The sequence below is a fragment of the Bufo gargarizans genome, chromosome 7 (genome assembly GCF_014858855.1).
Source record: "Bufo gargarizans isolate SCDJY-AF-19 chromosome 7, ASM1485885v1, whole genome shotgun sequence".
Lineage (NCBI taxonomy): Eukaryota > Metazoa > Chordata > Amphibia > Anura > Bufonidae > Bufo > Bufo gargarizans.
Window position 1 is genome coordinate 100593128 of NC_058086.1, and position 13085 is coordinate 100606212.

Genomic DNA, 13085 nt, shown 5'->3' on the forward strand with positions numbered 1-13085 from the left:
TTCTATAAAGCCAAACTCAGTTGTTTCTGTTGACCTGTTGATTGAAACTATTTTTTGTCTGCTGCACTTTCCAGAATAGAGTCAAGGACCTGTCCAAAAAGATAAGCCCCAGTAAAGGGAGTTAATTCTTGGAAGCAATGTCCCCCGTCCAAGATTTGAGCCAGAGGGCTGGTCTTGCCATGTTAGTTAGCGAATCATTCCTCGCTGCGAACAGTATGGATTCTGCAGAGGCATCTGCCATAAAGGAAGCCGCCATCTTCAATAATGGTAAAGATTCCAAAATTTCTTCTCTGGATGTTTTCATCTTAAGATGATTCTCTAATTGATCCAGCCATAAACACATGGCTCGGGATACCGATGTAGCTGCAATATTCGTATTTATGGTAACCGCCGATGATTCCCAGGCCTTTTTTAGTAGCCCATCAATTTTTCAATCCATGGGATCCTTTAATTGTGAGAAATCCTCAAATGGTATGGAAGTTTTTTTTTCACCACCTTGGCTACCTGAATGTCTACTTTCAGTATCTCCTCCCAGAGCTTTGTTTCTTCTGGATTAAAGAGTAGCCTGCTCTTAAATTCCCGTGGCACATAAAGCTTCTTGTCACCCTTTTCCCATTCATCTTTGACTAGGTCTCTCAGGTTAGAATTGACGGGAAAGAGTCTCTTCTTTCTAGCTCTTAGACCGCCGAACATCTCATCTTGTACGGTGCGAGTGTTGTTCTTCTTCCACCACCATTGTTTGCCTGACCGCTGTTAGAAGTGGATCCAGATTTTCTGCTGAAAACAGATATCTTTTGGTTCCTCAGCTGAAGAGGGGGGACGGTCTTCCTCCAACTCGTCTGAATAGTACGCTGGCTCTTCTTCGGAATCCAAGTCAAACTGCACTCTGGGCCGTTTGGAAGGAGGGGAAGAGGGGACCGGAAGGGAAGGGGCCTGACTCATTCCCGCCGCCTGTACTTCTTCCCTTACTATGGCTCTGAGCTCTGCCAGAAAGGAAGGTTGCTCCTCTTTTAGGATTTTTCGCTAGACAATCCGTGCAAAGAGGTTTCTTGTATGACTCAGTAAGTTTTTTAGTGCAGGTTCCGCACTTTTTTGTTTTTTCCTGGAGTCTCCATGTGGCCGGTGTCCAGCCTCCTTCTCCATCTTAAGGAAGACAAGGGGGAGAGGGAGATATAGAAACAGGGCACACAGGTGCTAAACCTAATGTATAGGGGCATTACTTACATTACCCTGGACGAGGGGGTCTGTAGTAGCATCCTGCTTTACAGACATCTGGGGCTCCATGATGTACCACTGCCTGCAGCTAACATCACACTTTTTAAATGGACTTACCGTCCTGGCCCTGCCCTCGTCGCCACCCGGTTCAAGCGATGCGCGCCGCCATTAACGTCCGCCTTCTCCATGTCACTTCCGGTCACATGGGGAGTCACAAGGTCCGCGTCATCAGAGGAGCGCCGGAGCCGTCGATGCGCCCAGAGCTCCATGCGCGGGAGAAGCGGTGTCAGTGTCCCGATACCACGGCTCTACTGGATACAGGTAACGGGGGATGCTAGGGGACCCCTTCCCAGAGGGGTGCTAGCTTTAGGACCGCACTTGAGACTGAAGAGGAGAGGCATAACCCCGACCAGCCTCGGCCCCAGTGTTCCTCCCCACTTGTCAAAGCAGGGATACCTCTCGGCTCCTATCTCAGTAGGGACAGGAAGAACACTGGTAGGAGGGGTGGGGAGGGGCATTTAACCTCTCACACTTCCTGTCCCTACAGAGATCCAATAGGACATCCTCCAGTGGGTGCGGTCATGGAGGGAGGTCCTGGAAAACTGGTTTGCTCCTGCATCTGCAGTGGGTATAGCCCAGATAGGAGGAGCCAACACTTTTTACTTCTAGTGTCAGCTGGGCATATACACATGGTGCTGTGTCCCCCAATGCATTCAAGAGAAAAGGGTTCCAAAAGATGATGATCGTGCTGCCTATGAGTGTAGGATTCCACTCCCAGATTCTTATCCCAAATGTGCAGTTGTTTCACCTTGTAGCCAAACAATCGGATTTCAGAGGCTGGTGCACTCACGTACACCCGCACGCTAGAGAGAAGTTATAACACAATAGTGAAGTTCCACCAGGTGATTCCGCTAAAAGCAATTTATTCTACTTACAAAATAGACATGAAAATTCAGCCTTCTAAAATCAAAAAGTGTTCTCATCACAAAAGTCCATTTGGAATCCGATTGTTTGGCTACAAGGTGAAACAACTGCGCATTTGGGATAGGAACCTGGGAGTGGAATCCTACACTCATAGGCCGCGCGATCATCATCTTTTGGAACTTTTGACCGTGAAGCGAACTTTACCCATGTCGCTTGGTGAATCTGCAGCGCCGATAAGTAACCACAGAGATCAGATACTGCCTGAATTTAAGAGAAAAGGGTACTTTCCCACCAGTGGCAGGACGGATCCGACAGGCTGTTCACCCTGTCGGATCCATCCTGACGCTATTTTGCCACTCCGTCCCTATTGACTATAATGGGGACGGGGGCGGAGCTCCAGCGCAGCAAGGTGAAAGGCCGCTGGACTAAAAGTCTGACTTTAGTCCGACGGCCTTTCGCCATGCTGCGCTGGAGTTCCTCCCCCGTCTCCATTATAGTCAATGGGGACAGAGCGGCAGTCCAGCGGCACGGATCCGACAGGGTGAACAGCTTGTCAGATCAGTCCTGTCGCTAGTGTGAAAGTAGCCTAAGTTTGAAAAATGCCTGATCAGTCAGAAAAAAATGACATGCGTTTGCATACAGCTTGCCTGCCGGAATCAAACAACCCAAGTGTCAAAGTATTCACATGGTTTTGTATATAGTTTATGTGGCTGCTGGACATCCTAGCTTGCAGTTATTGGGACAGCCACAATAAACTTTCAAACAGATAGTAAGAAAGGGTCTATACCTGTGATGGCTGCAGACCACGGTCCACAGTTATAACAAATCAGAAGCTACAGAATGTGTATGCATAGCTCCAGTCCATATTGTACACTGGACCCTAGCAGCCCACCACATGAGCTGGAGAAAATGGAGAATATCCTGTGAGCAAGCACATATCGCGACATTTGCCTTCATGGTTAGAAATACAGAAGACTGGTACGCACCAAAGCCTTTGATGAGCTCAGTAAACACCCCAGGGTCGCTTTCCATCAGACACCATTCTCCGGCACTGACCGCCATCTCTTCCAGACCCGCTTCAACACATGCACAACTCCTATGACCATGTGTAATACTGAGTCACTCAATCAAGGCGCTGCAGCCACAAGAGGCCGCGCTCTGCACACGGCTTCCTGTCTCCAACACCGCTGCCTTCTGAGTCCAGAAAACGCGAAAATGTGCGATTGTTTATAGAATATCTTGAAACCTTCTGTAACGTTATATTGGGATGAGCTAGAGCGCTGCCTGCGGGTCTGTCTTAGACGATTTATATTCATCTCTAGCTGTAGACGGCCATGTTAGGTGAGCTACAGAATCCTTGTAATCAGACGCCTGCTAATGAAACCCTATGGAAAGTATCGAGTTCTACAGATTAGCATGTAGTCATTACAGTCGTCTATGAGGACACACAGAACCTCTTCGCGAGATTGCCTCTACATTTTTCTGATCTACTTCCGGGGCGAAGGGATTTTGTTTTACAAGAAGAAAGTCATGTGACTATGACCATTTAGTCACGTGATTTATGAATTAAAGGACCGATATGACTGGTCTAAATCACAGGTTAGTGGAAATTTATGTACAGATATTGTAGGATTGTGGTTTTTTTCCTGTATTTTTGGGTCCATAGTCTATCAGTTTGAAGGAGTCTTCTATGCAGCTGCCTGATGTTCTGCACAGAGGTCTGTGTGCATGTGCTGCATGCTGTCAGTGCTTCTACCAGTGAACAGAAACAGCACCTGCTGTATGGCAGTGTACTGACTGCAGCATTGGCAGGCAATGGCCAGGGCCAGCACTTTATGGGATATTTTTGTTTCATTTTAAGAAGTCATCACCAGAAAGATTTGTCACCCTAATACTAATTACACACCGGTAGCCTCCTTGTGTACTGATAAGCAGCACTTCTGTGGGGTCATAACTAGGGCTGCACGATATGGGAATTTTGTGCGATTGCGATTAGGGCCCTAAAAATTGCGATAACGATATGCGATGCGATATTTTAAGGGAATTGTGCTAGAGGTCTATTTGCTTGGATTTTCCCATATAAGCCGCTGACGCGGCTGGGTATGACATAGTTATGGGGGATCTGTGGATGACGCACTGTTATGTGGGGGATCTGTGGAGGACACTGTTATGGGGGGGATCTGTGGAGGACGCTGTTATGGGGGGGATCTGTGGAGGACGCTGTTATGGGGGGATCTGTGGAGGACGCTGTTATGGGGGGGATCTGTGGAGGACGCTGTTATGGGGGGGATCTGTGGAGGACGCTGTTATGGGGGGATCTGTGGAGGACACTGTTATGGGGGGGATCTGTGGAGGACGCTGTTATGGGCGGATCTGTGGAGGACGCTGTTATGGGGGGGGATCTGTGGAGGACGCTGTTATGGGGGGGGATCTGTGGAGGACGCTGTTATGGGGGGGGATCTGTGGAGGACGCTGTTATGGGGGGATCTGTAGAGGACGCTGTTATGGGGGGGATCTGTGGAGGACGCTGTTATGGGGGGGATCTGTGGAGGACGCTGTTATGGGGGGGATCTGTGGAGGACGCTGTTATGGGGGGGATCTGTGGAGGACGCTGTTATGGGGGGGATCTGTGGAGGACGCTGTTATGGGGGGATCTGTGGAGGACACTGTTATGGGGGGATCTGTGGAGGACGCTGTTATGGGGGGGGATCTGTGGAGGACGCTGTTATGGGGGGGATCTGTGGAGGACGCTGCTATGTGGGGAATCTGTGGAGGACACTTATGGTGGACTTGTGGATGGCACTGTTATAGGGGATGTGTGCTATGACACATAGGGCCATGAGGGGGGCCAGCATAAGACACACATATAGCATCTTATGCTGGTCCCCCTCATGGCCCTATGTGTCCCCTCATGTGTCCTAAACTGCATGCACACATAACTGGCTTTGTGTGTGAAGTATTTTACTACTGTGTGAAACAAGCTCTCTCCTATTGATAAAATGGCCAGCCTCTGTAGTCTGTACTCACTTTCACAGTACTATGAATGCACTGCAGCGAGCTGGCCGGCCGGCGCGTGACTGACGTCACTTAGTAACGCTCCTCCCACTTCAGGAAGCAGGAGCGTTACTAAGTGACGTCAGTCACGCGCCGGCCGGCCAGCTCGCTGCTGTTCGCTGCACTGCATTCATCGTGAAAGTGAGTACAGAGGCTGGCCATTTTATCAGTAGGAGTCGGAGAGAGCTTGTTTCACACAGTAGTAAAATACTTTACACAAAAAGCCAGTTATGTGCGCTGGGCCCCTTCATATATAATCGCAGCATTTTCGGGTTGGCCAAATCACCATATCGCAATTCGATTATTTTTTTGATATATCGTGCAGCCCTAGTCATAACCTAAGGGCATCAGGGTTCCTCATTGTCATCATCAGCATGGAAGTAACATATATTGGAGTAAGTTTGGGAGATTATAAAAATCAATGTGTTTGTTTAATATAGATTCCTTATCTATTTCTGCAATTTTCATAGGTTCATGTGGTTCACATAGACAGTAGGGCTTGATAGTAATACCCTTACTCACAGTTAGCTGTCCCAGCTGGGAAACAGCCTGACGGTATCGTGGTAGACGGAAGATCAGATAATATTCCGTGTCTATCGCAGGTATTTCTGTTAACATCACAGTGTTTAGAGCGATATGCTAGTAATGTTCATGTCTGTGGCCGCGGCGTCCCACGTGCCTACAGCGTTAGCAGTGCTCTAGTCTTCCGGCGTCTCCTTTTTATCTGGAGGAATTGTAGAGGTTGCAGGGTCCAAGTGCTGGTGTGCTTGGAATTGATTGCGGTTAGTATCAGGTACCGCGTGAATGGTAAAAGTTAGAGCGCTCTAAAGAAATCTCAGTATTAATGATTAGCGTCTGGCTGGGGGTCCTCACCATACGCGTTTCAGAGATCTCAGTCTCCTTCCTCAGTGGCTAGGAGACCCCCAGGTATACTAGAACTTTTATAGTCTTGTTAAATTAGTAGCTTCAGTCAGATGGAAAAACTGGTGTGGAATCAATGTTGAATCGCTCTTCCATTGAAATTAGTATAATTGTCTCTGTAGTGAATGCAATATAGCAAAGTACCTTGCGTTTTTCATGCCGTTTTTTTTTTTTCAAATAGTAGACAATATATACACAATAGCAGTCTGAACATGTTTATATAAGATATGCAAAATATATATATATATATATATATATATATATATATATGTATATAAATATATAAATGCAAAGTGATGGGTTAAAGAAATGTATATATTTTATATGTCCATAATATAATTGTAAAAAAATTCGTTGCTAAAAGAATTTTCAACTGATGATGTTTTATTAGATTAAACGATTTAGGGCTCTTTCACACTTGCGTTGTCCGGATCCGTCGTGTACTCCATTTGCCGGAATTACACGCCGGATCCGGAAAAACGCAAGTGAACTGAAAGCATTTGAAGACGGATCAGTCTTCAAAATGCATTCAGTGTTACTATGGCAGCCAGGACGCTATTAAAGTCCTGATTGCCATAGTAGTAGTGGGGAGCGGGGGAGCAATATACTTACCGTCCGTGCGGCTCCCGGGGCGCACCAGAATGACGTCAGAGCGCCCCATGTGCATAGATGACGTGATCCATGCGATCACGTCATCCATGCGCGTGGGGCGCCCTGACGTCACTCTGAAGCGCCCCAGGAGCCGCACGGACGGTAAGTATACTGCTCCCCCCGCTCCCCACTACACTTTACCATGGCAAACAGGACTTTAGCATCCTGGCAGCCATGGTAACCATTCAGAAAAAGCTAAACGTCGGATCCAGCAATGCGCCGAAACGACGTTTAGCATAAGGCCGGATCCGGATTAATGCCTTTCAATGGGCATTAATTCCGGATCCGGCCTTGCGGCAAGTGTTCAGGATTTTTGGCCGGAGCAAAAAGCGCAGCATGCTGCAGTATTTTCTCCGGCCCAAAAACATTCCGGTCCTGAACTGAAGACATCCTGAACGGATTTCTCTCCATTCAGAATGCATGGGGATAATCCTGATCAGGATGTTTCCGGCTTAGAGCCCCGACGACGGAACTCTATCCCGGAAAAGAATGCAAGTGTGAAAGAGATCTTATTCCAGTAGGGGGATCTGATATAAACAGTGCGGCAGAAACCATTGTGGTTTATTAAAAATATAAAAATAATATGTGAATTATATATAGATATATGGATAGATGAAATAGATACAAAATAGATGAGAAATAGTATATAGTTATAAATAATTTATAAAAGTGGTTTTTAGTTGATTGTCTATAATTGGTAAAAAATGTATAAAAACTGACATCCGCTGTAGGAGAATCTATAATTGATAGGGATATGGATGTGGTCGCTAAATGTCGAGGGATGATAGCAGTGCTGGTAAAAACAGCCTGACTGCTATTTCGCATCAAGAAGGAGCGTACCAAATCATTGGTCGATTCATAGAAAGCCGAAGATTTCAAGGTCAGCGTTGAGTCCATTGGGGAGGAGGGTACCCAGTTCATAGATTCTTTTGGATTCCAATCTGGACATTCTAAGAATATGGTTGCCCCCTCTCTAATGTATAGGGACTTTTTCCAGTGCAGTAAATACTGACCCTGTAGGGTCTTGATTGTGAACCATTTTATAATGTTTGGATAAAGAATGGTTATCGTATCCCTTTTTTATATTATTGATGTGTTCAGAAATAGGCTTCATGAGGGGCCTTTTGGTCCTTCCACACATACTGCATTTTACACAGGCATTGAAACATATATATCACACTACTGGTGTTGCATGTTATAAAATGTTTAATCTTATGTACATGACTATTGGTAGAGGATATAATGGAGTGGGTGGTTTTTGGAAACTTGGTCAGACGGCACCCCATACATCTACCGCATCGGTAAATGCCTGAAGGGCCCATCCATCCAGTTAGAGTAGGCGTCCTTATATTTGTAGTGCTTTTCATTTTGACTGTTGGGGCTACCAATAGATTTAAATTAGGAGTTTTTAGTAAATGTCATATTTGGTGTGTCGGGCATTAATGGTCCCATCCCTTTATCGACCTAAATAAACAGCCATGGTTTTAGAATAATGGATTTTATTTTTTTGTATTGAGGGTTGAAAGGCAAGATCAATCTGATGATATTGTCGTCAGTGTTAGTTTGTAATTCGTTAATTTTGTCTTTAAAAAAAGACTGACGCTTTAACTGGCGAACTTTTTCTACTGATTTATCTAATAATGATGGCAGATATTTTTTCTTTTGAAACTGATCTTTCATCTTTTGTGCTTCTATTTCAAAGGTCTCAATGTGAGTACAATTTCTTCTAATACGCCTAGATTGACCCTGTGGGATGTTTAATAACCATTGCGGTAAGTGGCAGCTGTCCAAAAGTATATAATTTGTTTTTTGAGACTTCTTTCTGATAGGTTTTACAGAAAAGATTATTGCTGCCAACCAAAATTTCTATGTCCAAAAACGTCACTGATGTTTTGGCTAGTAGTAGCTGAGAATTGTAAATTATATGAATTATTATTAATTTCTTTCAAAAATGTATTAAGGGTAATTATATCATTTCTCCATATAAAAATCACATCGTTGATGTATCTATGCCAGAGTACCAGGTCCGTCCCCAGCCTTGGCTCGATTAAATTCATCCTCCCACTAGGCCATAAATAGATTGGTATAACTGGGGGCGAACCTGTTACCCATGGCGGTCCCGCGTACCTGCAGAAAAAAAATTGACTCATAATAAAAATAATTTTTGTTAAGTATAAAGGATGCACACTCCATTAGGTAATCAATTTGTTGGATACGTAAATTACCTTCTTTTTGTAGTTGTTTCCCCATTGGATACCGGATTGGTGCTCTATCGCAGTATATAATAATTGCACGTCTAATGTTTCGATAATCCAATTGGGGTCATAACTGATTTTCTAAAATCTGAATCACTTGGGTAGTGTCTTTAATGTATGATGGAATTTTCCTAACTGTAGGTTGAAGAATCTTATCAATGTATTCAGATAAATTAGCTGTAATGGACCCTATTCCGGAGACAATAGGCCATCCTGGCGGGTTTATGGCATCCTTATGTAATTTGGATAAACAGTAAAAAACTGGAATGCGTTGTTGTGTAGTTTGAATATATTGGCCTTCCTGTTCTGATAAAATATTTTGTTTTATACCTTTTTCGCATAGTTGTATGAGTTTTTTTATGGTATTCTTGGGTGGGATCAATTGATAATTTTTTATATGTGTCTATATCGGATAACTGTCTTAGACATTCTTGATTATATTTTTCATACTCCAAAATGACTGTCGCACCTCCTTTGTCCGCCGGTCTTATAACTATATTATTATCTCCTTGTAATTTTTTGATGGCCCTACGGGTGGGGGGGGTCTACTGCAGTAATTCGATTTTTTCATATAGTATTTTTTAAGACATAGTTTTCTTATAAATTTCTCAATACTGATATATACTTCGAACTTTTTCAATTTATTGGTCGGCGCAAATTTCAGGCCTTTGTTTAGCAAGTCAGTTTCTGCTGGGCTCAAAAAATTTTTAACTCAAATTTACAATAGAGTTTGATGCTCCATCTGTTAATATTGGTTCTTTTTATATTTTCCGTTGTCTTCCTCTCCGTAGTTTCTTCTTTCTCTGTATTGGTGGGGTGAATGGTTTCTCCTTGGTTTTTGATAGTGTTGAAACCGTGTCCTTGGGTTCCTCATTCCCTGAGGGTTTAGATTTTTTTCCGTGTTGTGATAACCATACATTTGTCAGTGTTAAATCTTATCTGCCTAAGCCTCTGTTCTATCCAGATCCATCTGTAGCAGTATACTGTCTTCTTCAGTGTTAATTACTTTGGACAGTTTAGTTATCTGTGATGCTGGGAGTTCCAGTCTGACCATGTGTTTACTGTCCCATATTTAGAGCATCATTTCAGCATCAGCTGTCCACACAAACCTGTGTGAAATTAACTTTATACACCAGGTCACAGCAGCAAAAGTTTGTCAGAAGACTTAAAGGTAGGCAGACAATGTCATAGAGCAGCAGGAAATGCTAGCAGAATGCTTGGGTGTATAGGGAGAGGCATTACCAGTAGAAAGAGGGGGGTGCTCATGCTGCTATACAGAGCACTAGTGAGACCCCATTTGGAGTATTGTGCGCAGTACTGGAGACCATTTCTCCAGAAGGATATTGATACTTTGGAGAGAGTTCAGAGAAGAGCTACTAAACTAGTACATGGATTGCAGGATAAAACTTGCCAGGAAAGGTTAACACATTAAGGACCTATGATGGGTACGGACCGCTGTATGGAAAAGGTTAAGTCAGGGAGCTCCCTCCCTCTGCCATCGGGGGGGCTGCTGTGCCTTTGCTCCCCTTCTTCCCCTTCCCAGTCTGCTCAGTTGTGGCAGACGGGGAAGGTTCCCGTGGCAACAGGACGCCTTCTCAGGCATCCTGCTGTCCATGGTGCTGAACTCTATGCTAAAGGCATAGATCTGTTCAGACAGTGTAAGAAAAATACAGGACAATACACTATATGGTGTATTGTACTGTATTATACAGACATCAGACCCACTGGATCTTCAAGAACCAAGTGGGTCTGGGTCCAAAAAAACATTTATCACTGAATAAAAATAAAATACACTACACATATTAGGTATCACCGCGTCCGTAACGACCTGATCTATAAAACTGTCATGTTACTTTCCCCACACGGTGAACGCCATAAAAATAAAAACTATCAGGAAAATGAAATTTTGCCCACCTTACTTCCCCAAAAAAGGTAATAAAAGTGATAAAAAAAGTTGCATGTACGCCGAAATAGTACCAATCAAACCGTCTCCTCATCCCGCAAAAAATTTGCCTCTACATGAGACAATGGCCCAAAAAATAAAAAAAACTATGGGGACACTATAACATGATTTTTTTTTGTTTCAAAATGATATTATTGTGTAAAACTTACATTAAAAAAAAAAAGTATACATATTAGGTATCGCCGCGTCCGTATCGACCAGCTCTATAATAATATCACATGAGCTAACCTCTCAGATGAACACTGTAAAAAACAAACAATAAAAACTGTGCTAAATAAACAATTTTTTGTCACATTACATCACAAAAAGTGTAATAGCAAGCGATCAAAAAGTCATATGCACCCCAAAATAGCGCCAATCAAACCGTCATCTCATCCCGCAAAAATAATACCCTACCCAAGATAATCGCCCAAAAACTGAAAAAAATATGGCTCTTAGACTATGGAAACACTAAAACATGATTTTTTTTTGTTTCAAAAATGAAATCATTGTGTAAAACTTACCTAATATGTATACTTTTTTTTATTTATGTAAGTTTTACACAATGATTTCATTTTTTAAACAAAAAAAATCATGTTTTAGTGTTTCCATAGTCTAAGAGCCATATTTTTTTTCAGTTTTTGGGCGATTATCTCGGGTACGGTATTATTTTTTGCGGGATGAGATGACTGTTTGATTGGCGCTATTTTGGGGTGCATATGACTTTTTGATCGCTTGCTATTACACTTTTTGTGATGTAATGTGACAAAAAATAGCTTTTCTTAGGCTACTTTCACACTAGCGTTCGATCGGATCCGTTCTGAACGGATCCGATCATAATAATGCAGACGGAGGCTCCGTTCAGAATGGATCCGTCTGCATTATATTAGCATATAAAAGCTAAGTGTGAAAATGGCCTCGGACGGATCCGTCCAGACTTTCAATGTAAAGTCAATGGGGGACGGATCCGCTTGAAGATTGAGCCATATTGTGGCATCTTCAAACGGATCCGTCCCCATTGACTTACATTGTAAGTCTGGACGGATCCGCACGCCTCCGCACGGCCAGGCGGACACCCGAACGCTGCAAGCAGCGTTCAGCTGTCCGCCTGTCCGTGCAAAGGCGAGCGGAGCGGAGGCTGAACGCCGCCAGACTGATGCAGTCTGAGCGGATCCGCATCCATTCAGACTGCATCAGGGCTGGACGGAAGCGTTCGGGTCCGCTCGTGAGCCCCTTCAAACGGAGCTCACGAGCGGACCGACGAACGCTAGTGTGAAAGTAGCCTTACACCGTTTTTATTTTTTTACGGTGTTCACCTGAGGGGTTAGGTCATGTAATATTTTTATAGAGCCAGTCGATACGGACACGGCGATACCTAATATGTATACTTTTTTTATTTTTATGTATCGCCGCGTCCGTATCGACCAGCTCTATAAAAATATTACATGACCTAACCCCTCAGGTGAACACTGTAAAAAAAATTAAAATAAAAACGGTGTAAGAAAATATATTTTTTGTCATCTTATGTCACAAAAAGTGTAATAGCAAGCGATCAAAAAGTCATATGCACCCCAAAATAGTGCCAATAAAATAGTTATCTCATCCCACTGTACCAAATGATACCCTACCTTAGATAATTGCCTAAAAAACTGAAAAAACTATGGCTCTCAGACTATGGAGACACTAAAACCATAAATTTTTATTGTTTCAAAAAATGAAATCATTGTGTAAAACTTACATGAATAAAAAAATTTGCATACATATTAGGTATCGCCGCGTCCGTGACAACCTGCTCTACTATAAAAATACCACATGATCTAACCTGTCAGATGAATATTGTAAATAACAAAAAAAAAACTGTGCCAAAAAAGCTATTTCTTGTTACCTTGCCTCACAAAAAGTTTAATATAGAGCAACCAAAAATCATATGTACCGTAAACTAGTACCAACAAAACTTCCACCCTATCCCATAGTTTCTAAAATAGGGTCACTTTTTTGGAGTTTCTACTCTAGGGGTGCATCAGGGGGGCTTCAAATGGGACATGGTGTCCAGAAAAACTGTCTAGCAAAATCTGCCTTGCAAAAACCGTATGGCATTCCTTTCTTTCTGCGCCCTGCCGTGT

The 13085-nt window shown here is 43.5% G+C and overlaps 2 protein-coding genes across 5 annotated transcripts in view; one reads left to right on the forward strand and one right to left on the reverse strand.

The window, feature by feature from the left end:
* The window catches only part of UCHL5 (ubiquitin C-terminal hydrolase L5), a 164883-nt gene extending 161545 nt beyond the window's left edge, over window positions 1-3338 (reverse strand). For both annotated transcript variants that reach the window (XM_044301278.1, XM_044301277.1), the window contains exon 1: window positions 3126-3338. In XM_044301278.1, the coding sequence (XP_044157213.1) occupies window positions 3126-3201 (76 nt within the window). In that variant the 5' untranslated portion in view covers window positions 3202-3338. The remainder of the gene's footprint in view (window positions 1-3125) is intronic.
* Window positions 3339-3607: 269 nt separating this feature from the next.
* FOXRED2 (FAD dependent oxidoreductase domain containing 2) overlaps window positions 3608-13085 on the forward strand; it is a 576662-nt gene continuing 567184 nt past the window's right edge. For all 3 annotated transcript variants that reach the window (XM_044301271.1, XM_044301274.1, XM_044301275.1), the window contains exons 1-2: window positions 3608-3738; window positions 8468-8537. The gene's annotated coding sequence lies outside the window, so the exon portion shown is untranslated. The remainder of the gene's footprint in view (window positions 3739-8467; window positions 8538-13085) is intronic.